This window comes from Ptychodera flava, chromosome 8 (genome assembly GCF_041260155.1).
Source record: "Ptychodera flava strain L36383 chromosome 8, AS_Pfla_20210202, whole genome shotgun sequence".
Classification (NCBI taxonomy): domain Eukaryota; kingdom Metazoa; phylum Hemichordata; class Enteropneusta; family Ptychoderidae; genus Ptychodera; species Ptychodera flava.
The window spans coordinates 5,306,018-5,332,747 of NC_091935.1; the positions used below are offsets into that span (position 1 = coordinate 5,306,018).

Here is a 26,730-nt window from a genome sequence, read left to right on the forward strand (position 1 = left end):
TAAAGGTAGAAACGTCCTGACCAACCTATCATATTTCCTTTGTTACGGAAACGCAGACATATTTTGGTCGCCTGAAAAAGACTGCGTATTTTTCCGAAGCATATAATATTTAATATGGATTATGAATTGTTCTCATTTTTTGTGAACTCTTTTATTTTCACCTGTTATTTAATAAATCATTATTTGCTCATGATAGCGATATCTCTACTAACGTCTACTACCGTAATCAAAAACACAGTATCAATATTGCTAATATTTTAATTAAAGAATGACATTCCCGGGGCTTTAGGTTTGAAAACTTCTCGCGGTGTCAGTGTGGGAGTTTAAACGACTGGCACGAACCGTGTAACGGTCTTCAGTCGGCAGAGATGTCACCCCCGCGGAAATCCACGTGAGAACATTAATCACAAAACAGATGCGCACAGGAAGAGAAATAGATAGCCAAGACGTTTGCAGAGCTACATAAGACGGTGGATCTGCACGTTGCGCCGCTCCTTGGGTTTCTCAGGTAAAGGTATGTCATATTAATGAACAACCCGTCTGTGCAACGTTTTGGAAGTCTGCATACGCATATTTGTTCACATGTACCAAAGTTTCATATGTACATCCAAGGTCCCTCCACAAACGTTTGTGGAGGGACCGTGGTACATCGATCATCAACGGAAATTATCGTAACGAAATTTGGTTCTTTTCGTGCGTTTGATATTTTCATCGACCGTTAAAGTGTCCGGTAAACTGACTTATTTTTCTAGGTTAACTACTTAAAATTAATTCTGATTTCTCCTAATATAGCCATCTTTACTGTTAACCATTCAGCTGGTCCACGATGAGGGTTCTCTTGGCAGTCTTCAGCTACTTTGTCTACTTTGCGCTTGCGCAGAAAGACGCCAATACATATGGGGGCAGGCAAGCAATTGTTCACCTCTTCGAGTGGAAGTGGACCGATATTGCCGCGGAATGCGAAAGGTAAGGGGGCAGAAACTGAACACTTCGCAGAACACATTACGTATTGTTCGAATTTTACCGAATACACATATTTTGAATGCCACCACTTTATCTGTTATACCTGAGGCACAGCATGGAGGTAGGAAGGGACACCAATGAGCGAGGGTGACAATCAGATAAAAAAATATTAATAACGCGCCAAAATCAATAAGCACGTTATTCTCAGAGGCACGGTTAAGCCAGTGTGCATTATGCCTTGGCGAACAAATGAGTCTTTAATTCACGCTTGAAGCTGATAACGTTGGATGCTTGTCGAATGTCACACTGTAAGTACCGTTTTCGAAATATTTCATATCATCAATTATATTCAGGTAGTAGTCGAAGGGCAACACGTCATCAGAACAGGAGTTACAAGTGTTTCCGCTTGCAAATGGACACTCCTTCATTCTGGCGAACTTGAGGTTGTACATGTACTTTGAAGAGTGCCATCCTGCTTCAATGCGTGGGTTTCGCCCTATTACCACATTCACTGGTTGTGTTGCGGTATACCTGCGATCTCGCTACGCGCTTTGTCCCCCTTTTTGTTGCTTCTTCAACAAACTTTCGCTCGCACACTTGTTACGCATGCTTGTTTTTCACGTCCGTCTCAACCGATGATGAGATTGACCGACGTAGATTGAAGTAACAGTTTACATGAATATGCTTATAACTATACAATAGCAATACCGATGGAGCTAAATGCAAACTTACGTGTTTGATAATGTTGATACCCGAGGTCTGACTCGGGTGGGGAGGGGTCGGTTAGCGAAAATATCACTGCTTAACTATTAAAAAATCAAGGTATTGAGTATGTGGACTTTAAATTGTGCTTTAATGACGTCATTTCAACAGATTTCTTGGCCCAAAGGGATTTGGCGGCGTTCAGGTTTCTCCACCAAATGAGCACCGTATAATCTATTCGCCATCATGGGGTACCGAAGTGAAGAGACCCTGGTACGAACGCTACCAACCCATCAGTTACAAACTGACCAGTCGAAGTGGTTCGGAGGCTGAATTCACCGACATGGTACAGCGCTGCAACAGTGTGGGTGTTCGGATATACGTGGATGCAGTTTTCAATCACATGTGCGGAGAAGACGCAGGTAAGGGACCGAGCACAATTAACGGCAGGGGGGGGCGGAAGAGAAAATGGGGGGGCCACGAAAAAAAATGAGTGTTCTTGGGGTGGGCCATGAAAATTCCAAGGAAGGTAAGGGGTGGGCCACCAAAATTTTTTACACCATGACAGACAGAGAATATTTTTCAGCATTTTTGTTCCTTGTTGAAGCTGGAGTTCCTTGTTAAACTTCTTGTAGCGTGATGAAATACCAAGTCTTGAACCTCACAATGCAGTTGTTCTGTGTAAAATCAGCAATATTATGATTAAAATAGCACAACACAATACTGAAAAGTATATTCCCTTACAAAACTGAACTGCCTATTAGCCAGTCCACATAACTGTGTGGAACAGGTGGCATGGCTATTTGAGGGAAAATAGGCAGTCCATAGCAGCCCAACCTGCCACATGCCAGTATTGGAAATACGACATGTTAAAATTTGAACATTCATCACAAGCTATGCATGTGAAATCAGGCTCAGCCATGTGAAGTAACCATTCATTAGCAGTCCTATGAATTCATGACAGAAGGGAAGATTGTCAATGGATTGAATGGTAGCTTACACATGTGGCAGTAAAAATTTAGACATGCATTAATAAACTCCAAGGACTGACTTGTTTGTCAATTCTCATGTTTTCATATCCCTATTGTCTATTTAATTTAAATAAATTAGGCAGCACTCATGTGTAGAGTTGTTTTTACTTGAGTTAAGTTTTTCAGGTGAAATTACTCATGTTTGCACAATAGAAATGTCACATGGGTCACATGCACTGGTTACCAGTTAAATTGTTCTCAGACTTAAATATTAGTGGATACAGAAGCAACGGTTTGCCATTTTAAAGTGACAGTGTAAAGCTGTAAGTTTTGATTTTGTTAATATTTTTGTTATGTATTACTTTATTGGTTCACAAATTTAAGTTGAATTAGCTCGTTAATATTATCAATACAACCAACATACACTTTGTGTGCATGCATATTATAAAAGTCCACATGTTATTGTGTTCAATTAAAGTTTAGTCCAGACCAAAATGTGTTTACCAACAATAACAATGCTGACTTTACATAATACAGGTTGTGAACACTGGACATTTGAACGTGTTTTAGAAAATAGAATAACATTTGCAATACTGGCTAACATGATTTTGAAAAGAGAGAAAAAACCTGTAGTCGATGTACGAAGAACAAAATTTCTGCCAAAATTATGAAGTTACAGACTATCCCTTAAATATAGTTAGAATTAATTTAATTCATCTCCATTCAAAAAAAAGAGACCAGGATTTTCAGCATAAACCAATGAATATGACAAGAGGGAAGTAATGCAGATGGCTGCGAACGTCTGTGAGTAGTAAATTAAATCAGATAAATCAGCACAGATCAAATTTTAAACATCGTTTATTTTTATTTTCAAAATGTGAAATAATTAACACATGTTCACCGCTAAATATTCAATATGATCGGAACCTGCATTCTATTGAAAGGTACTCACATGGTTGGATCTGTCAATAAATTTTGTCAGATCATCACACAACGACGAACACACTTGCGACGGTTCTGCATCTGCCATTGTAAAACTTTCGCGATCACAACTTACATAAAACTTAATGGAACGCAGTACAGGTACTGTTCATCCCCAAACCGTTCAAAAATCGAGCCGGATCGACTAACGGTTCTGACGATGTATGATGTCGTGACTTTGGAAAGAGTTGCGTTTCCGGTTCCGAGAGTGGACGGCACGCAACAGGGTATGAACGTAAGGGTCCCGTAAATGAGTATGCTGGAATTTAACAAGGCTGATCAGTATTGCAACGGGGTTCACTTAGTGTGCTGGCTTAGTGTGCTGGACTTCCGTATTTTAACTGATCTCTTCATATAAAGTCATTTTTGCTTATTAGAAAAATCTAAAAGAACAGTTTACGCGTACTTGAAATGTCAAAATTTTGCGACGGTCACGACCCTTGACCTTTCGAATTTGAATTTCGTGTTCCCACGCGATCGTTATCGGACACATTATACGTTGCATCTCTCAAATGAGATAACGCATAGTTTTTTCAAGTATTAACGGCTGTTCAAATCTCCAGCTGAATTACGAATTATGGCTGATTTCTCAGTCATTTCTTCCCCCAGTGACGACACATTTTTAGTCAAAACAGCAAGTGAGTTAGGTCTATGTATGTTTCGGTGGGCATGAAGGTATATTTCCCCGCGACGTTGTTGGATGCAGTGACCGAGATAGCAAGTCGCCGTGGTGGACGATAATTTTTCATTGATCCGGTAAGTATGTGAAATGCATATTATAAAGGGCAATTACGAAATTAGTATGCCTTATAGAGAGGCTTTTCTCTGCACATTGATGTTTCCCTGGGAAGCTTGGCTTTGTATATGGCCCGACATTTTAACCTGAGCTTGAGGGCCAGTGGCAACAACTAGTCAAGTCAATACAACGTACACAAGCCCAATACATTTCTAGATATGTTACACTTTTAATGTGTTAATTTTGCACTCGCAAAGATGCATGTAAAAAATTCCTCTATGTGTATGTAACAAATCACACACATGTTCTGAAACTATATTGTAAATTTGTTGTCTTAATAAATGTTGCTATGTTCATTCTCTTCTTTCTGTTTCATTTCAGTGTGCATATCAGCCAAGGCCCAAGAAAAATTCGGCAAGAATAATCATGACCTACCTAAAGAAGTCTTCAATATCAAATTTCAAAACAAAATAGGACATGAAAGACGAGACTTGGCCAGAGCTAAATGAACTCTTTTAAAAACTAATCTTTGACTAATCACTTTTCACTGTGTCTATGAAATTTGTTGAAGCCAAAAATTTATTAAATTGGTCTTACAGATATATTTTGTGCTTTTTATTTTGAACGTTTGGAAAGGTGAGTCTGCTTGTGTTTGCTGTGATCAGGTGAGTCTGAGTTGCTTTTAACTCTGTTTGGCCTGTCTTAGTTTTAGGCCAAATATGGTTAAATTACATCTCTAACCAATTGTATCATATAATACATGTACACTAAAAGAGCCTGTGTAAAAAGTACTTGATTTCACTGGAATTTGATTTCACTTATTTGATATTTGCTTACACCTTGCAAACATGCAAATGTAACAATGTTTACCAAATTCGTAACAGCAACATCAATAAAAGTAAAATCTGGTGTCAAATCAGTACTTTTCATGGTGCTCTTTTTCTGCCAGGATGACCCTGTCATTCATATGTGCATTCAAAATAACCATTCGTTCACATACATGTGAACAGTTCAAAATAACCATTCGTTATTCAAAATAACCATTCGTTCACATTTATGTGAATGGCTAGCTGAAATGAATGTGTACTGCCTAACTGCCTATTCCCTATGCACATACAGTTAGCCATGCCAACTAGCCATGTGAATGCTAATTTCACATGGTACTGACAGGCATTCCTGTTCTATAAGCTAGCTGTAGGTGTTACAAGCAGTAAAGCTTGAACATGTTATTTTGTTTATTATTTATATATTTATTTGTTTATTATTTATTTCAAGAATGCAAGAATGTTGTTTTCACTAAAGCATATATTAAAAGTTATAAGGATTATATATATGTGTACAACTTTGTACCTATGTAATCTTTCTTTTTTTCGGGGGGGGGGGCCACAAAATTTTGTTGCCGGTGATGGGGGGGCCACTAAAATTTTTGCTGGTGTTTGGGGGGGGCCTGTAAAAAATTTTTGCACCACATATTTTCTCTTCCAGCCCCCCCCCTGCCGTTAATTGTGCTCGTTCCCTAAGGACAACATTCCCGATAGATTCAGGTGCTTCACGTTCATATGGCATACAGGCACTTTTTTGATAAATCGTATAATGTGAAAATGTCGCTTGCCACTGTTTAGTCCTCGCATCGACAATATTTATGGTCCACCCTCGGAGTAAACGGTGGATGTTCTCATGTGTTCGTTCATCGTTCAAGCTTCAGAGATAGAGCCGAACGACCAGTGAAGGAGCTTGACCCCAGCTCCCACTCTCGGCTGCAGTTGCAGAACTAACGTAAGAGATGTAACCTCCATAAATGTAATAATCTCCACAAATGTACTATCAACCACAATTGTAATAAAATCAACCACAAATGTAATAAAATAGTCAACCATTAATGTAACAACCCGCAACCACAAATGTAATAAACAAATTAACCATAAATGTAATAAAACTCAACCATAAATGTAATAAACTTGAACTTGCATATGTGATCATTTGTTTATCAATGCCCTGAGTAAATAATAACTTTAATAAGACTAGTGTAATGTTATTGCATACTTTCCTGAAACTAGGTTTCCTTTCCGAAACACAGAATACTTTGAGAACGCTATCAGAAAACGGCGAGGTACCGATCAAACCGTTAGATAATGGAAGTAGAACAGCAGTTCTAGACACTGATAATTACATAATAAGGAAGCGTCAAAATAACTCGTCAACCAGTGATACCACACAAAGTTTATGACAGATGACTCAAAACAATAACAGAGAAATATAAAACCTTATAACAGAAACTTCCGACACAAAACATGTTGACGAGAACATATATTTCAATCTAGTAAAAAACAATACGAACACTACCTTGAACACAGTAGAACAAAATTAGACATCCTGGCATCCCTACTCCCTAGTGAAGGAACAAACATCAAGTCGGACAACATAGGAATACAGACACTCTATCGATTATTCCACACAATTTATCCACTGAAGACGAATTTGAGGCGATTTTATACTTATTTCGGATTTCCCAGTGAAACAAGTACTTTCAATATCGTTTTACTAAAACATGTGGTTTGATTGTGAATAGGAGAAATACTATAATAATGCCTTCAACGCGTATACCGCGTAACATACCCGTTCTTTCATTGTCCCCATATTCAGGTAATGGTCAAGGCATAGCAGGGAGCTCCTACGACACCAGCAGTTACTCCTTCCCTGGCGTTCCGTACGGTTCAAATGATTTCAACAGGCCCCAGGGAAAGTGCACCAGCGGCAGCGGCCAGATAGAGAACTATAATGATGCTGATGAAGTGCGAAACTGTCACTTGTCGGGTTTAATGGACTTGGATCTGTCCTCATCCTACGTCCGTGGTAAGATTGTTGACTACATGAACAATCTGATTGACATTGGAGTGGCTGGCTTTCGTGTAGATGCCTGCAAACATATGTGGCCGACAGATTTAGCGGCAGTATTCGGTCAACTCAAAGACCTCAACACCAATTACTTCCCAGCTGGGTCAAGAGCCTTCTTCATTCAAGAAGTAATTGACCTAGGTGGCGAAGCGGTTTCGGCGACAGAGTACACAGGTATTGGCAGAGTGACCGAATTCAACTTCGGCAAGTTTATTGGGGAAGCTTTCAGAGGAAGAAACCAACTCAAGTGGTTCGACACGTTTGGAGAACCCTGGGGCATGCTTCCAGACGGAGACTCGTTGGTTTTTGTCGACAACCATGACAACCAACGCGGACATGGCGCAGGCGGTTTCAACACGATTCTCTCATTCTTTGAGCCTAAACTGTACAAGATGGCAGTGGTATTCACCTTGGCCTACCCTTATGGATTTACTCGCTTGATGAGTAGCTATGACTGGGATCGTCAGATTGAAGGAGGGGTGGACAAGAATGACTGGATTGGTCCTCCCCATGAAGGAGACTACTCAACAAAAGATGTTATTATCAATGCCGATGGCTCTTGTGGTAATGACTGGATCTGCGAGCACAGGTGGCGACCAATCACCAATATGGTGGCTTTCCGCAACACTGCTGGTAGTGAAAGTCTCGCCAATTGGTGGGACAACAGCAACAACCAGATAGCTTTCTCCCGTGGAAGTAAAGCTTTCATCGCCATCAATAATGATTACAGCGCCCTCAGTGCTACACTAACTACTGGTCTGCCATCAGGCCAGTATTGTGACATTATTCATGGTGACTTTGATTCCAGCACGGGAACATGCAGTGGATCGACAGTCACTGTTGATGGGAGTGGACAGGCCACAATCTATATTGATAACAATGATGAGGAACCCATGATCGCGATACATGTCGATGCAAGGGTAGGCGAAGCAAGTACCGGCATCCCTATCATTACCAATAATCCAACCAACGGAGTGACAAATCCCCTTGTGACAAACCCCATTATGACGGCAAACCCTGTCACTTCTGCACCACCATCAAAGGGATGGCAACGCACCGTGGTATTTGTACAGAAAGGAACAAGTAGCGGGCAAGATCTCTTCCTTCTCGGCGGCATTGGTCATGATGTGCGATCAGGTTGTACAGACGTGGCCTCCCTAAGTGCATGTGCTCTACCAATCAAGCACAACATCGGTGGTACAAACGACAAGTACAATTCCTGGAAGACAAATGATGAACACCTCGACTGGTATGGTGCTGAGAAAACCCAGGGTACCTACTGGGGAACAGCCGCTGCAGGGTCACCCATGGTCTGGACCACAAATAAGCAATCCCATGGTGCCAATGTAGACAGCGATGGGTATGGTTACACACCACTAAACCAGTGGGGTGACCACTACTGGATGTTGGACATTGACATGGACTGCGATCTTACCGAAAGTGGATGGTTTGAGCTGAAAGCCTATTTGCAAAATGGCGATGGTTGGGAGAGTGACCGTGCTCAGTACAACACTTGTACAGGCTCTGCTGGTGGCAGCAAGCCATACTCAAGTGGCAATCATTTTGCTCGGTGTGGATACATCAATGTCTTCAACTTCAATGACAACAGTTGCATTATAAAACAATTTTGATTCATTTTGGTTAATCCTACGATCAATGGACCAGTCATTTTTACAGTGGTTTGCATCAAACTGTTGGCAATACGGGAACTTGACATGCTGTCTAAATTGGGGAGTTGCCAACACTGTCAGGCATTAATTATTGTCTAGGTACTAATAACAGTCTATGACAAAAAAATAAACACCACAAAAGTTTACACATTGTCTGGATGGATGTCATGAACAGTCAAAACAACACCACACATCAACACAAATCCTGCTCAGAATGCATCATTTGCAAACCACTGTTTGAGCACATCTGGTGGTGTTGCTTTGATAACATCAGACCTCCTTCAAGACGATGTTTCAACTTTCGCAAAGTTGATTGCTGTACGGTCAACTGAAACCATTGCTAGAGGGTAATTACTCCTGACGATGTTGGCCAACTCCTCAATTTAGACAGTCTGTCTAGTTCACATATTGCCAACAGTTGAACACAAACCACTGTAATGACTTCTATGCCTTTTTCACTGTGAAAGATTTTCACTGTGAAAGATTTCCACTGTGTGAACTTTCAATTTTATCGTTTGGAAAAAATAATCAATAAAGATATGGTCACCGGGTGGTGATGTAATGAAATGCAGTCCAGTTGGTTTCACTTAGTAATTATTGAACACTGCAAATAGAAACTACACATATAATGATGCTATATATACAACTAATCTTGTCAAAGGTTCTGTATATATGATTGAAAGATCTAATTCACAATGGATAGGTGTGATATTTTTATTCAAGCAAACATCTGAATAAAATCGCCATTGTTTTTGTGAATGTATACATGTACACTGCTTCATTTCAATCAGTCTGCATACACAAAACTATATCTCAAGACAATTTGCTGCCAAATGAATATCATGGCAGTGGTTTCACAGAAGTAAAAAAAGAACTACTGTACACACCCTCTCTTCGAAAATTCCACCTTGAATTTGGCAAGTTTTTGAAGCTCATCATGTTGTGGACTTATGAGTGTCTTCGCGTGAATACAGTAGTGGTCATATGAGACACAAAATAAATCTTAAGTCAATTTTCTGCCAAACTGGCCTTCTTAATGTTGACTACTTTCTGCTGATATGTGGTACTGGCCATGCTCAACATTGGTACATTCAGTTTTATAAATATTCCCTGTAAAAGTGAAATGATGCCGATGGAATTTTCTGTGACATGAAATTTCTAGACTCAAGCAATCATGAAAAGTTGCCTGATCATTGTACTAAAGTAATCACTATCCATAGATGTCATAATATGCAGGATTTCAACACTTTGGTTATGTATTCCTGAAATATCACTGAAGAAAGAAACATTCTCCTTTATACTGCTGCCAAATAAATCTCTCATCTTTACAACTGCTTCATTGTAAAGCTAAAAAATACTTAGGCATCTTCATTAGTCTTTATGCTCTGAAGCACTGGTTGATTTGAATTTGAATTTGAATTTGGATTTGAATTTAGAAAGACCAACTAGAAATACTTCTGCAATGATTCTCCGAATGTTTTTCCTATTTCTTCCATGACAATGCGACACTGTTTCTCAACTTCTTCATTCTCATCTGTGAAATCAAAAGATTGAGATTTGTTACCAACAAATTGTTGGAGACAAAAGTCGACTGAGATGGATACGGCAGCTGATGAACTTTAGTCTCCTCCGGCTCTTGAAGTGACCAAACTGGTTTTTGAATAGCATGGTTTATTTGAAACGAGGAGACAGATACAAGGTCATTCTAGAATGGATGATGCCATGTGGCACTGCACCATGGTGGAGCTGTCTCGCATCAAACACTGAATGTTGTCTACCTCACATGGCAATAATGAAACAATTTTCGCAATGTCTGAATTCCCAAATCATTAACAACGTACAGGATTTTAAATTAATGTACTCCTTGTGTTCGAAACCAGATGCATTCCTTTGTTAATCATCAAAACAAAATTATGGTGATTTTGTTGCACCACACTTTTCAGAGACAGACTTTTGATTGTTGGTTGAAATACATGAACCAAAGTCCTTCAGTCACTGTGACTGAATAATGAGGTTTCAGACAGCAGTGTTTCATATCTGTAGTCATGCCATTTAGGTCTGACCTCAACTCAGTACCTCTTAGTCAAGCTCAATGTCATGAAGAATCATTGGGCAGCAATACATAAAATTGGTCAATCAGAGGTATTTTCAGTTCATGTCAAGTTGAAATGGAAAAGTATACTTTCAGCTTTTGGATGTTTGGAAGTTGGTTCTTTGCAGTGGCCAGCGAGATTTTTACTTTGAAAAAAAGTTTCTGGTGATCTTCACAGACCACCACACTAAAATGTAAATTTCAAACCCTGACGCACATATAATTGTTAAGAAAGCTAGAAATGTAGTGTGGCAGTACAAGGGCATAATGTGATCAGATTTTACTGATATGTTAACCACTGGAATGGTAAGAACTTGAGGCCATGAAAAATACTGCCAGTCCCACACCTTGGCCCACTGGATGTCAACTCCTTCAGATATGCAATTCTCTTATGAGTCACTGAATCAATTTCAATTTGAAAAGGCCCCTGGTTTTGCGTGTTTTCCTTTGCCATGTAATAACCACAATGAATGACTATTTCAATAAAATCAAATTGACAAAAAATAATACCAAAGCCAGCAACTTTTTAAGGCTCTGGGAAGGGAAAACCTGACTGGCCCGGTGGAAGAACTGTGACCTGACTGAACTTTTGATGTCCAAACCCTACCTTCAAGCAATTCAGCCAGGAATGGAATGGTCTCTGGAACCAATATCTGAAAATCTTCCTTGAGTCTGTGGTGAATTTCTTGCAAGACTGTCAGTGCAGCAAACCTCACCTATACATTAACGAAATAAAAAGGAATTATCTTAACATTCAACGTTTAACGAGTGAAAGAAAGAATAGAGTTCCTCACACTGCTGTGAAGTCTTTGTTTTCCAGTAAAACAGCACAACTGCCACAATAGCATTACATTCCCATTAATGTACATAATTCAAAACTGTTCACACAAATATCAATATGTGGAAATAGCCATGTCATTTAAACCTCATTTCACAAACTGTTAACCTCTCCATATCTACTTCTTTCCAAAAAACCAACAACATTGATATAAAATGTAATTGTGAAAAGACAGAGGCTCTGAGTATGGCTTCACTTTATGAATAACCAACCATATGTGTGTGTGGATACGTGTAACCTACCTTTGCGGAGTCGCTTCTTGTTTTCAACAGAACTTGGTAGTTTAGCGGTTTCCATGACGAATCATCACCGGCCGCAACAGCCAGCTGACCTATACACTGTGTCAAGTGAGATGCAATTCTTTCTTGGTAGGCCTCGGCTCCACCTTGCAAGTTTTCAATCTGGTCATCAGGGATAAAAAAATTTGCTTATAAACATCATGGCATTGTAGTGAACACAGATGACACAGAGGAGATAGAAAGTACGTACCTACTTTTATGGACAGAAAATCATCCCAGCCCTCATACATGTACTGTGCCAACAAAAATTGACAACACCAAGCGCCTTGAAAAGCTATCAAAATGGCAGATATGTCAACCACCAGGCCCTCTCTCACTTACAAAAATGAAATCTTTCAGTACACATTATTTCATGACATATCCTTTAGTCAGCCTAGTGCGGAGCACATGCAACACCTATAACTACTTTGAGAGATTGCGTTGTTGAGACAGTGGCACCTGAATATGGCATAGCACGCACAATGATGTCAACATACTCATTCTTTAGCACTCTAGCATCCCATTGAACGAATTATTTAATCTGTACATTTTGGGTCAAATTTATCAAACTCAGTTATCTTAGGACTGTCAGGTCTCTGTTAATTCAAACATGCAAGACCATACAATACATGTATCTGTACAAACAACAATTTTGTATTTTTGGTATCTGAGAATTTCAGCGTGCACAACAGTCACATACCTGGTCAACAAGTGGTTTCATCAGACATTCAAACCGTTCCCTGTTTACAAAGCCTTCAGTATCATACAGGAAACACTTGTGGAGACAGTCAATAACATACTGCAATAGCAACACAGATTTCACTTCACTTGACTCGTCCTCTCCAAAGAACAACTCATCTGTAAAGAAGAGCAAACATGGATCAAAGCGTCGCCTTGGATACAGCCAAGCAGCAAGCCTTTTTTTCAACTTTGTGCACATCAGTGTACTTCATTAAGTGCTCTCTTACAACTTGTGGCTGTCATCAAATATGTTTGCAAGTTTTTACCTCAACAATAGAAACTGTGGTGCAATATTTAAGTTCTTTTAGTATCCTCCCTAGCTGTTCAAATCTCTCTCATACTCCAATCCATGTGCCTGTATGTGCTCCAACTTTGACAGATGTTGGTACAATTTCTTCAAGAATTGAACTTTCTTCTTGAGGTGTAACACAGTTTAGAATGGTGAAAGGCATTTATCATAAATATTAGTTTTGTTAAGAAATACAGTATTGTCTGTGACACACACATAACTGCTAACAAACTTTGGTCTGTTTAGCATCTTGCATTTATAGCTATATTTGATTGCTGGATCCACATCCATGCAAAGTGGCCTGTTTAAACACTACTGTAACTCTACCCTATCAAAAAACAGTCCCATCCTATCATTTACCAAACTGATTAAATGCATGACTTTGGATTGATTTACAACATATAAACTACGTAACAACGGATGAGAGTGGAAAGTACAGCTTCAAACTCAGGAGACATCAAAATGTGTGCATCTTTCTTCTTGCTGGCTTTAATTTCATTGGTTCAATGTGGGATAACTGAATCTAGGCACATACACCTTCAGGCAAAATGCCTGTCAGGTAGAAATATCCACACTCTCAAACTTTAACATAGCTTTTTGGTCCACCACTTACAGGGCTCATTGTGGATCTCATGGAGTAACTAGTTTTTAAAGGCTTACTTTTGTGAAAATTAAACATTTTATTTTTCCTCATACAATGAACACAGGGATAGCGGCCATTTCCAGTATCGGTAAATATTTGGTAATTTGTTTCTCTAGTACAAAAAATTTTCAATTTGACCCTTATTCTGTTTTTATTTCTCTGTTTCCAGGAAAACACCGATATTATTTACAAAAAATCGCAGCAAAGATTATTTCTGCTAAGGAAGCTGAAAAGCTTCAATGTCAGTCAATGTATACTTGAACGAGTTTACAGAAGTCTAATAGAAAGTGTGATAAGCTTTAACATCGTAACGTGGTATGGAAATCTCACTATAAGAAATAAGCTTAAACCTTAGTAGTGTAATCAATACGGCAAGCAAAGTTATAGGAACACAGCAAATTCCCTTATCAGTTTTATATCACAATTCCATGAATAGAAAAACACGTTCAATTCTTAATGATAGCACATATCCACTTTATAGATTGTTTCAGAAACTTCCATCTGGGCGCAGATATCGAGTGCCTAGAGCTAGGAGAAATTTTTACAAACATTCTTTCATACTGTCAGCAGTATCTATTTTAAACAACACAGAATGAGTTGAACTCAATTTGAAGTTTTTAACCACTTTTTTGTTCAAATCACTTTCATGTGCTGTTGATCAGCAGTGTCTTTGTAATTGTGTTTTTTTTCGCGTGCCATTTAACTTTTTGTATTTCAATATATTGTGACTGTGTATTATTACTGCGAGTGATAGAAAGACAATTTTCCATTTTTTGGACAATAAAGTTATTCTAATCTAATCTAATCTCATCTATTCTTGGTTTTGAAAGGGAATGATTTAAAGATTCCATACAAAAAGTGAGAGCAAATGTTCAGGTCTTTCAATTTCGAGGCGCATACTACCTTACCAGTGTGAAAATACCATAAAATTCTTCACTAACGTGGCACTCCATTGAATGTTTATGGAGTGTCAGATCAATTTTCTAAAATACAACCCCATACAATTTCCTTCATTTACTTGCTTTAGATATACCTTCTATAAAGATACATTATGGACTTAACAAAAAAGAAAGACAGCCAATAATCTATATAACATTAGACACAAAATCTACTGAAAAGTGACAACACTAGAATACAAATTCTCGTGTTCAATAAAACTTTCTGACCTGTTTTTGAGGTATTGTTTTCATCTAGCAAACTGGCAGAATGTTTGATGATGTGTCCCGCAAAGAGAGTGAACAGCCCTTTCAGTCTATCTGCAATGTTGTCCGTCAGCCTGTAGAATGTAAGCAGTCTGTCCTTGGCTGTGTCGGTGTGGGTGGCCCAGTCATACAGCTGAGAATATGGAATAAATGATTTCGAATGCATGAGACAAAACTAGTGAAAGCTTGTCAGTAATTTAAAATACATATGCCAGTAGTTGACTTCTAAGTCAAAGTGTGGAAAAATTTGAAGAAAATAATCAAGTAACAAACTTTACACCATAGAAAATGTCCATGTTGTAATGTGATTATCTTTTTTTTACAAGATACATGAAAACCAGGGGTCTATCCCCCTCCCTCCAACCTCCCCACTGCTATATACAAGACCTACATTTACTTTCCACTACCTTACATATGGAAAGGATTAATTTCAACATCCTGAATAATTCAATGTTCATGAATTATGACAAAAATCATACATGATAACCATTGATAGACAATCTGTATATCTCTTAGAACTGTAAAGCAACTCAAACTGCTGAAATTGCCCAGATTAAGGCAAAAAAAGTTATGATACATTCAAACAATCTGTCTCTGCTTATGATCATAGGAGTTAGATGGGTTTGTTGTAAATTCAAGAGCAATGGATGTTCTACAGGTAAGGCTTGGCAGCCACAGCATCATTGATATCAGCAGTGTTTTCTCCAGGTGCAATTGTGTAAATCCCTGTACCTTATCAACCCCCCCCCCTTCAATTAAACATAAATGCACATGTCGCCCTCTAACAATGAGGCTTAAGATTATGATTTACACAGAGAATTTGTAGCAGCATTTCACTTCATGACTACTGTCTATGATGTACCATAACATAGTTGATGTAATCCACTATCTGTAGCCACAGTAAAGTGATACGAGCTTTCTTTCTCCTGCAGGAGACGATAAAGCTGAAAACGTCTTTTATTTGATATTTGATCAATGCTGTAACCTTAATATGCTAATACCTTGAACAAAACCTTATTTGCATAACTTGAATTGCATAATTTATTATAGTCCTCCTCAATATGAACCAACCCCCCCCCCCCCCCTTTCACTTTCCAAGCAGAGGGCATCCCCCACCCCCTTGTGAGAGAAATCTGGAGAAAACAATGAACAGAGAAAATGCTGTATGAAATCCAATTACTTTGTTAACCTACATGTATGCATATTGAGCTGGAGATAGAATGATTAAATGTGCAAGTTTTACACATGAGAATCCAAAGGAAACATTTTACTTCTACTCACCTTGAAAAACAATGGTTTAAATGTGGCCTCAGATGACTTAATGACAAGAGCTAAAAATGCCTGTATGACATCGCCTTCGATTGAAGATACCTCTTCGAAGCTTGCCTGCAATGATATGAACATACATTATGACAAATGCACAACTTTTATTTCCCTATCATGTACTTGTACCAACCAATCAGGTTCTACAACATTCTCTTCCACATTTTCCTGTAAGGTGATCTAACTCTGACACAGAAAACAATACTGCCATCCTCAAAAAATAGGTGACGAAAAGGGTTATGTTATGCTTGGCAACAAAATCACCCCCTTCCCCCCCACCAAAAAAAAAAAAAATTCTCTGACTTCAAAACTTGCTGAATTATCCATGAACAGTCCTTTTCTTTCTTTTAACATAATAAAGCTCAAAATGTTAGAAAACGTAGTGCTGCGATGGTATTTTACCCTTGGATTGCAAAGAGCCTAATATCTACTTGATTTCCTTCTACCTGCCTGTGAAATTAAAAACCCACCTATCATAGAAAACAAAACTAAAGTTACTGTACACGTTTTAATTGAACATACCTGTCACATCTAATTTTTGATGATGATTGTGTTACTGTTGTACAACATTGTTTGGATGACAGTTTGATGTATTGTGCCATAGATCAACTTCAATTCAATTCAATTCTATTACATTTGTCTCTGCTGTACCTAAACATTCTTACACCAGGACATCAGGACAGATATATAAACTCACACAGACTTACAATACTTTCCTGATCTGCTGCTTGTGAGCACTCATGAAGTTTTCACATACCTGGCACAAGACCACTAATTCACTTCCAGGTTCATTACCCATGAAGATAGTTCGGAAGAAAAAATAGTGCAGACCTTGAAGTTTTGATAGCTGCTTGGATGCTTATTTAGTTTGAACTTTAATGTTAAGTATTTTTGTAAAGATATTTTTCTGCCTGAATCAAAATGCAGACTGTTGTGAATAATGGCTGAAGCATTCTGTGGTAATATGTGGAGTTCTGAGGCCATAGAAATCATAACAATACGCCTGAATTTTGTCAAAAACACCACTGAGGGCGCTATTTTCATCGCTATCTCAAAGTTTTCGTGGACTTGCCCACACAAAAAATTCATCAGTAGTCAAGCTGACATTGACCTAACACCTGTCAAGAGGATTCGTGCTGCTGAATGTTTTAAAATAGGAAAATTGAGCTCAACCGCTACTGTGGTGGCCCATGGGAAATTAATTACTGGTCTTGTGCCACCTTTTTTTGTACAAACTTACGATTTAATGTTTCCCTTAGAACTTAACATTGGACAGCAACACCGTGAATTTCAATTATCAGCAAATTTTACAAAGTTTCTGTTTTGAATAGTTCCAAAACCTGTACGATAACCCCTCATTTTCAATTTTTGATTTTCAAATAGAATGGTTTAAAGTAACCCTAAGCAAAGTGAACGCAAATTGAAAATCTTAGTTTTGAGGTGCATGGTACCTTAACTGAGTTACAATATCAATGTATATCAACTGGTTCCTATTCCTATTCACCATGACCCACAATTATTATGGGATCTCATTTTGTAGCTTGGTTTGACACTGACCTGGGCATGAGATGTTCTGTAGTCAAAAGCTGTTAGAAAGAGATTCAAGATGCTGGTTTGATGAGCGATGAGATCTTCCTTCTGCATGGAGGTGATGGAATCTCTAAGCACACACATCAAAGGACCAATGGAACGCTGTATAGGAATAATAAATGTGAGGTCATCACTTTTCTTTTGTAATCATTACCTTGGTTCACTTACACACAATGTACTACAGTACACCCTAGCATTTGCAGTGTTTTTGGAATAATTATTTTTGATGAGTTGTGAGAAGGTAAAACTTCATGTCAATGACACTGTCGCTCTCATACAGTTTACACCACAAGCTCAAAAGTGTGTGAAAACGGTGAAAATTCTAAAATCCAAAATTTGTCGCTCCCATACAAGTCTTATACATTATGAGGATTTCATCAAAATTTGCATATATCTACACTATATCATCATCAGGGACTTTGTGTTAAAGAAATTTTAAAGACTTCTGATGAGTAGTTTTGAATATTAAGATTTTTTACTAAAATACACAGAATTATTCTTAAAAAGTGAAAACTTTGAGATTTCGTCATAATTTCAAGACATCTGAACTTGATCAGGCATCATTTCTGACAATGTTGACTGTAGTGGAAGGGTGTTGTTTAGAGGCTGTGAGAGAAATATTGAATGATACTCTGTGAAAGAAGAACGCATAAAAACGGTGTCACTGGGGCTTTAACATGTACTGCTAATGTTAGCGTTACTACAGAGCCTCCTTCCATAGTAAGTATTATAAATAACTTGTTGAATGACTATGTAAAAGTAGATGCTATCTTCTTGTCAATTTGTCAGTCACTTTTGAATTACTGTACACATCTGTATATTTTCATTTTTTTTGCTGCTGAGCACATTACCATTATCACAGAAAATCTGACAATACGGTAGATGCCATACAATCAACATGCTATGAAGTGTCTAACACTGAAGAACATCTTCACTTACTGCATTAGTTTCGTAAATGCTATGGTAGCACTGTGTGATGCACGGCAACAGAACCCTGGCTGAAACTGTGCTGGATAATTTCTGACAGATTGCTTTGAGTCTCAAACTTAACGGGGAACTCTCGTCTGTCTCCATGGACGACAGAACTGCAACCTGTATGAAAAGCAAAAAAGGTCAAGCGAAGTCGTCACTTTCGAAAATTGACATGTACAATAGCATTTTCTGCTTAACCTCTGTGATTTTGAATTTAACGAGTGAAACAAATGCTTCTTGTGATATTTCTTTTTTTTTTTTTTTTTTTTTTATATTTTATAATTTTATTTCGGGAGAATTAAGTTTAAACAGAGATCAAAAAAAAGGACGCTGATACATTTACAGAGCAATAAGTACAGTTTAGAGACAAAAAACTAAACCATGGCATTACAGTTGAGAAGAGACTTTCCCAAGTTACAGATGCTTTACATTATGTTTCAAAATTTTCCCACTTCAGTAAAGCTTTCTCAATACAGTTATTTCTTTTGGAAATATACATTTCAACTCTCTTCATGATTCGCACATTTGTTTTCACAATATTAAAGGATGGGATCCTATTCTTTACCTTGCAGTCGTAAATAGTCTTCTTAGTGACAAGAATTAGGTGATTCAAAAGTGAGTTAAAAGATGCATCTCCTGAGAGAATTTGTTTGGTCGATAGAGTAGGAGGTGCATCAAGTGCAGAGCCCCATAGGAACAAAAAGGTTCTCCATAAAGTTTGCACACATTCACATTCTACAAATAAATGAAGAATGGTCTCGTCAACTTTTTGACAAAAAGTACACAAGTTACTGTTAACTCTGGGGGATTCATACGAAGCAAAATACGGTTTGTATAGAGGATATTATGATTTAACTTCCATTGGAACTCTTGTAATTTTGTTTCCATTGTAACTTTAAATGGCAGTGCAAAGATATGACCCCACTCATCTTTATCTACAGTTAAAAATTGTGAAAAATACAGAATACTCTTTGGGGGAATAACAAAACATGTTGTGAAAAGTTTTCTAATGGTCTTTAGAGCACATTTTGTCAGTGGCATAATTTTGTTGCTGATTATTACACTAATAGGTAATTCTGGTCTAATTACTTCAACATTACATTTCTTCCATTTCGATGGAATTGACTGTAAAATACCTTGCCATTGTAAAAGATGATTAAGATTACAACCCATATCTGATAAATCAATCCATGTTTTTATATTATTATAACGGTTAAAGATGTCTACAATATACACTATACCCTTGTGGAAGAAAAACTTATCAAAAATTGACTGATTGTTGATACGGATTTCTTTGTTGTTCCAGATGATTTGTTGTGAAATACCAAAGTTATTACAAGGGTTTATCTCACTCCAAAATTCCAGCATTTCTTTGAAAAAACCTGGTAATTGAACAGGGAGAAATTTTACACTGTAATTACATCTGAAGATGAGACTGCCACCAAGTGGTTGTAAATAAAAATCCAGAAAAAGTTTCCACGGTAATTTTGTCTCTGAAATGTAACGCTTAATCCATGAAATTCTAAAAGCTTTGTACAATGCAAAAATGTCTATCATACCTATTCCCCCTTCTCTGATATCACCTATTAATGAGTTCCTACTGACCCTATCTGGGCCATTCCAAATAAATTTGTGAATAACACTGTTAATTATTTTGATATCTGAGAACATGATAGTAATAAGGTTGAAAATGTACAGAAACTTTGAGATTATCAATGATTTAACTATTTGGATTTTACCAATTAAAGTAAGCCCTCTGGATCGCCAGTGGCAGAGCAAACGAGAAATAGAGTCGAATGGACCTTTAATATTTTTTTATAAGCAGAAGCATGGTTATATGAGAAGAAAATACCGACAATTTTAATTGGGGTGTCAGGCCACCTTATACCAAAGAGTGCATCCTTTCTATGCCTCCATTTACCGAGCCACATAGCTTCCGTTTTGTTACGATTTATAGAGAGACCAGATGCTAAATGAAAACTGTTTAAAAGAGAAAGAAGATTCACAGCAGATACTTCGTCTGCCAAAAAACATGTTAAGTCATCTGCAAATGCAGCATTCTTGATTTCCTTGTCAAAGATACTTATACCATGAATATTATCATTTTGTCGAAAGGCAGCTAAAAGTACTTCCAACCCAATGATAAAGAGAGCTGGAGATAAGGGGTCTCCCTGACGAACACCTCGCTGTAATTCAAAATATCCTGTTGAAAGGCCACGGTTAAGTACACAACTAGTTGGATGTGAAAAAAAACATGTATCCAATTTATAAGAGAAGGGCCAAAGTAAATACTTCGAGAGCTTTATATAAAAATGGCCATTCTAGGCTATCAAAAGCCTTTTCAAAATCTATGGCCATTAGAATACCAGGTAAGTTTTCCATTTTTGTGTACTCCATAATACTATCTATAATTCTTACACAGTCACCAATTTGACGACCCTTTATAAAAGCAGACTGGGTCTCATTTATGCAAGATCTTGTCTAAACGTCTAGAAATACATTTTGCACCAATCTTGTAATCAACATTTAAAAGTGTTATGGGCCTCCAGTTTCTAACGAAACGCTTATCCTTTCCTTTTTTTTCAATGAGAGTGATAACCCCTTGTTTCTGACTATTTGACAATTCACCATTCTCATACGCTTTGTTTAAAGCATTAACCACATAGCGACCTATAAGAGGCCAGAATTTAACATAAAATTCAACAGACAGGCCATCATTACCTGGAGTTTTATTAAAAGGCATACTAGAAAGGGCCTGTAAAGCTTCATTGTAGGTAATGAGGCCATCACAAGAAGCACTGTCTTGATCAGTTAATTTTGGTAACTTAACCATATTGAAAAAGTCACTTATAGAATCTGAATTCTCAGAATTTTGTTTACTGTGATAGAGTTTTGAATAAAATGACTTAAGCTCTTTTGAAATCTCTTGAAAGTCTGTAATCCTTCTTCCTTCATCATTGATAATTTGGGTGATGTGGGACCTTTTAGAGTTGGCTTTTTCCAAACTGAGAAAATACTTTGTATTTTTCTCCCCTAACTCATACCAGTTGGCTCTGGAACGGATTATGCTACCTTCAACAACATGATTTAATTCTATCTGCAATTCCTTTCTGATACCTTCAATATCATCTCTGATTTCATAGAAGGATTAGAAGCTAGTGCTATCTCCAGTAGAGTAAGTTTGGACTCAAGATCTGAGATATTATCTCTCCTGGCTTTAGCTTTTTGTTTCCCAAAACAAGAGAAGCAGACTTTATTGTATTTTAAGAAATCCCAAATCTGAACAGGATCCTGTGAGTGATATTCATCTACCCAATTTTCAAAGTTGCTGTAAATAAGATTGATAAACTGATCATCCAGAAGAAAGCTGTTATTGAACTTCCAGTAGGAACGTCCTAGGCTGGCTCGACTATCACCAATGGAGAGTGTAATTGCAGAATGGTCACTATAAGTGCAAGAAATAATACCTGTATCTGAGATAGCTTGCTGCAGAGAGCTACTCACTAAGAAAAAGTCTAAACGACTCTGAATTAACTCGGGACGCAGCTTGTGCCATGTAAAACGGCTTGTGGATGGATTACGGACTCTCCAAATATCAGAAAGATCAAACTTGGCGCACAGCTCATTCAAAATAGCTGCTGACTTTTTCCATGTAGTTGGGTTTCCCCCTTTCCTGTCTAAATTAGGATTGATAGTCATGTTATGATCCCCTCCCCAAATAACTTCTCTATCTGGTTCTATTTCCATTGCATGAAGCATTTCAGTGATCTGTGAAAGATATGAAACATGCTCAGTTTCATTATTTGGACCATAACAATTAATGAGCAAATAAGGCTTTTCAAAAATATCAACTGAAATTATAATAATTTCTTACTGGAAATCACATTTGTCTGATAGGAAAAATTGACCTAAAAATACAACTATAAAAATTTCTACACAATTTGAAGAAGTCTAACTAAAGTTACCTTACACAACTTGCATACCAAATCTCCACCAAATCTGACATATGGTTACATAGTTTTAGCAATTTGCAGGATTTTTCCTTTTTTAACCTCATTTGCATATTTCTGACACTGACACATTCATTTGAACAAATTTACATCTCCACTCCCAGGTGCACCTGTACACCAAATACTGAGATGGTAGGTGCAGCAGTTTGGAAGTGTTTGAAATGGACGGACATACATACGGACTACGGACTACACATACATACAGACATACAGACACCCCTGACTTACCATAAGCTCTCTTTGGTATATATACATATACCAAATGTGCGCTAAAAAACATGTAAACAACATTTTGTAGGTCAGCTCTGACGAAACCAGTTCAGGTCACATTTCAATCATCTGACTCGCCTGTCATGTGACCATAAGGTGACTCACCTTTGTAAGAATGTCCAGTAGGTATGGGCTGAGAAAATGGGGTAGACCTTCAACAACCTTGTGTAATGCTGTCACAGCACTAAGCAGGAACAGATCATTGCTGAAAGGAATAAAACAGGACACAATGACAACTTATTTTCTGTCTTCTGTTGCATTCAAGGATAACAACATGCTTGGGAAAGGCAGTATTCCTTGACAAGTAACAGTGAATCTTTAATGTAAAACAATCATGAAATGCATAGAAGAGAAGAGACTGACGATCAAATATAGTGAGAGTATCATGAAGTCTGATGATAACTGAACAAAAAGATGAAAAAGCAAGTGATCATGTGGAAAGTAAAAAATGGCAAGTGATCATGTGAAAAGCAGAAAAGGAAAGTGATCAAGTGAAAAGTAAAAATGGCAAGTGATCATGTGAAAAATAAAAAATGGAAGCAACAGTCTGGCTGAATTACTTGCTGCTTGTCAACATCACATGGCTTCACCTTTGAACGAAAACGGAAAATTCACACGTGTGTATACAACTCGTGTTTTAGTTCCGCTGACATACCTGGAACGCTGTTCATGAGAGTCTAGAGCATCTAAGAGTGGCGGCATAAATCTGGCCAGATATGGAATGCAGTGTGCTTTAAGAATACTGCAGAGTTCAGCAAGACACAGCAAAGCACTTGCAGCAACCTGCAAAGAAAAATACATCAAAATTCTGCATGAAACAATGAACTCACAGCGTTCACAAACCTAGTATTAATCCTTGCTTAGATTCTGCTCTAACTTTCAAAAGTTTAATTCGGGAACATATGATTTTACTTTGCCTGGGTGCATTTTGCACGGATTTATTCATCTTTACAATTAGCAAACACTGATAATTGTGCCCTGCTGAAGTAATCATTCTTGCTGTGCAAATTCATATGACTGATGCATGTGCACAGCATCAAGGTGTTTCCTTTAAACTGGAATTTTGATGAGTCTCAGCGATTAAAAATATAGATTTTGAATTAAAATATGCAGGAATATGAAACATAAAATGATTTAAAGATAAGAGTTATTTTGCTTCCAAACATTGTGAATGGTCCGATTTTTGTCATGAATTGCACAATCTCCAAAGAACAATATATCATAAAACAATCTTTTGTGGAATGTTACACAACTGGATGAAAAACAAATAGGTCACAGGAAAACGAAATAGGAATGTTGTAATGTTCATCTCCTGACCTGACTATTTGTGGCTTGATTGGTAAATATCTGGGTGACCACTTCAATGGCTGGTTTGAACTGCTGTGGGTGTTCAGTCCCTATCATCCTACACAGCAACTTCAGACTGTACAGGGCTGTTTGCCTGTTGACGTCCACTTCCTCGGCATCGCCACAGACATCTTGTGTCGCCTTTGCAGCAGAAAGCAGCTTGTCAATCATTTTCAGAAGCAGTGCCACCTGCAAAGGAAGAAAACAGAAGATTAAATACTTCCTCACTTTTCCTCCGCAAGTTCTACCTGAGAGAAATCCAATGCCCCTACACAGCAATATTGAAAGTTGATTAATTTTGAACAGGCCCAGGTGCCATACCAGATAACTGCTATATGGAAAACCCCTACTGGTCTACTGATCTGCATTCTTGCATGTTTTACAGTGTATATTGACTGATATATGGTGTCAATACACACCATAAAACATGCATGAATGCAGATTAGTGGACCAGAACAGGTTTCAAGGAAACCTTCGAACTAAATGCACATGACTCTGTATCTCAACCTAACCAAAGACCCCCCTAGGTTACTGGTGATAAACGTAAAAGGGCTGTGTCCATTAATCTTCAATCTTGCCATGAGATACGCAGTCTCATGACCAGTAGCAGGTTATACATGTGCATGTGTTTGTCATCCACATTTTAGACAACATTTCTAATTAATTTCAATAACTCCAGTAGAATCACATCAAATGGAATTAAATGCACATTGCAACAGTTCCTGATTATGTGAACATTTCTTAAAATTCTGCGATCAACGCTCACAGCAACTCTACTTCACATTTAAAACAGTACTCTTACATTCTTCATAAAGAGAACTAGGTCTGGTCGCATTATGCTACACATTTTATTAACACAATAGAAATGCCATTGACAGAGATGTATGAGAGGAGGAGAAGGAGCATGCAGTGTCTGCGGAACAACACAGAGATATGGGAGGGGCAAGCATGTTGAGGGATAGATACTACATTACCTCATGATGGTTGAATGGATCCCTCTGCTGGGCCAACTTATTGTTCAACAGTTCCAATGCTTTCCTCCGCACTGTGGTGATGTCATTTTTCATCAACCCAGTGACAACTTTGATGAACACTTTCCTTGGCAACAAAGCATTTACCTGTACATAAGTGGTAGATGAATACATCCTTTCATGAGCAACACTTCTGAATGAACATTATGCTTTTGCAGACACGGTAGTGCAAATAAAGCTAATCAACAGGACGATTGTTTATATGGTATCTGGGTAATTTCAAACTGATATATTTCACAGACAATATGTGGCACATGAGGTGATATGTCACAAATTAAAAGTTTTGTCAGTTCTGCACTATTAATAATAGAGAGTTATCTTGAAATAAATAAATGAAATTCAAAACAAAAATATCTTTAAAAATATACAATTTCTGTGTTCGAATCCCACAGTGTGCATTTTTTAAGTCTGTTACTTTCACGGATTCCGTCCAACAAGCAAACATGGCACACATTTTAACAAGGTGGATGATTCAGTGAAAATGACCAGTTTAGCAAAGGATTACTCACTTTGTCCAGGATGTCATAAGCTCTGTGAAGCAGTGCTTTCCAAAACTTCACAGTCGGTTTGTTGTGATTGGCTTCTAGGGCCCGTGCAAGGCTGGCTATGTATCTCAGATTCTCCTCCAAAAGACTGCAAAATACCAAAAACACCATCTTGAAGTTGATTTGGGTCAGCAACCATTATCCAAGCAGTTTGTTTACAATATACTATATACAAATCTACTATGAACTTAATCAAAAAAGATGGTTTTCTATTTTCTGCTTCCCTTACTTTCAAAGTACAACCAAGTAATAATGGCATTTGTTTTTGACTAATGTAACTTTGGTTTTACAATAAAACGGTGTTGTGTTTGGTATAATTAATTAGAAATTAACTAATGACAGCAAATACCTTTGGTAAAGCACCTTCATCTTGCTGTTTTTATTATCAGATAATTCTGCCACCTATTAAATTAAACAAAAAGACATTCAAAGATTAGGTACATGTATTGCTGCATGTGAGTTTCTATTGTCACAACTAGTTTTATATGATCTACATTTCCCCAATGGAGAAACTGACAATGTTTCAAATATGTTACTTCGAAGTGCAAGCACAGCCGAAGAGTTGCACATTGGGAATGTTCTACATTTAGCCTGGGAACTCTTGTAGAATGTGTTGATATTTAAACAGAGCAGAAAACAAA

The 26,730-nt window shown here is 37.8% G+C and overlaps 2 protein-coding genes across 4 annotated transcripts in view; one reads left to right on the plus strand and one right to left on the minus strand.

Annotated features, from left to right (window-relative positions):
* The first annotated feature begins 424 nt into the window (after positions 1-424).
* Positions 425-8,995, plus strand: LOC139138262 (alpha-amylase-like). 2 transcript variants are annotated; one of them, XM_070706571.1, is made up of 4 exons: positions 425-514; positions 817-966; positions 1,837-2,087; positions 6,997-8,995. In XM_070706571.1, the coding sequence occupies exons 2-4, from the start codon at positions 827-829 to the stop codon at positions 8,877-8,879; spliced, it is 2,274 nt and encodes a 757-aa protein (XP_070562672.1). In that variant the 5' UTR covers positions 425-514; positions 817-826; the 3' UTR covers positions 8,880-8,995. The 2 variants fall into 2 exon arrangements, with proteins under 2 accessions (XP_070562672.1, XP_070562671.1); XM_070706570.1 differs by having other exon boundaries at positions 469-514; positions 793-966.
* A 925-nt stretch (positions 8,996-9,920) lies between these two features.
* The window catches only part of LOC139138261 (HEAT repeat-containing protein 1-like), a 64,017-nt gene continuing 47,207 nt past the window's right edge, over positions 9,921-26,730 (minus strand). For both annotated transcript variants that reach the window (XM_070706568.1, XM_070706569.1), the window contains exons 31-44: positions 26,439-26,491; positions 26,054-26,177; positions 25,488-25,631; positions 24,484-24,702; positions 23,822-23,949; positions 23,272-23,371; positions 18,854-19,006; positions 17,882-18,016; positions 16,283-16,387; positions 14,966-15,134; positions 12,827-12,984; positions 12,091-12,249; positions 11,618-11,726; positions 9,921-10,452 (exon numbers count right to left, since the gene is read on the minus strand). In XM_070706568.1, coding sequence (XP_070562669.1) covers positions 10,364-10,452; positions 11,618-11,726; positions 12,091-12,249; positions 12,827-12,984; positions 14,966-15,134; positions 16,283-16,387; positions 17,882-18,016; positions 18,854-19,006; positions 23,272-23,371; positions 23,822-23,949; positions 24,484-24,702; positions 25,488-25,631; positions 26,054-26,177; positions 26,439-26,491 — 1,845 coding nt within the window. In that variant the 3' untranslated portion in view covers positions 9,921-10,363. The remainder of the gene's footprint in view (positions 10,453-11,617; positions 11,727-12,090; positions 12,250-12,826; positions 12,985-14,965; positions 15,135-16,282; positions 16,388-17,881; positions 18,017-18,853; positions 19,007-23,271; positions 23,372-23,821; positions 23,950-24,483; positions 24,703-25,487; positions 25,632-26,053; positions 26,178-26,438; positions 26,492-26,730) is intronic.

What these genes read in the sequence shown, in the direction of transcription:
- LOC139138262 (XM_070706571.1), top strand. Translation starts at nt 827, where the DNA reads ATGAGGGTTCTCTTGGCAGTCTTCAGCTACTTTGTCTACTTTGCGCTT. An exon ending in ATTGCCGCGGAATGCGAAAG is followed by an intron (nt 967 to 1,836) that starts GTAAGGGGGCAG and finishes TCATTTCAACAG; the next exon opens with ATTTCTTGGCCCAAAGGGAT. An exon ending in CATGTGCGGAGAAGACGCAG is followed by an intron (nt 2,088 to 6,996) that starts GTAAGGGACCGA and finishes CCCCATATTCAG; the next exon opens with GTAATGGTCAAGGCATAGCA.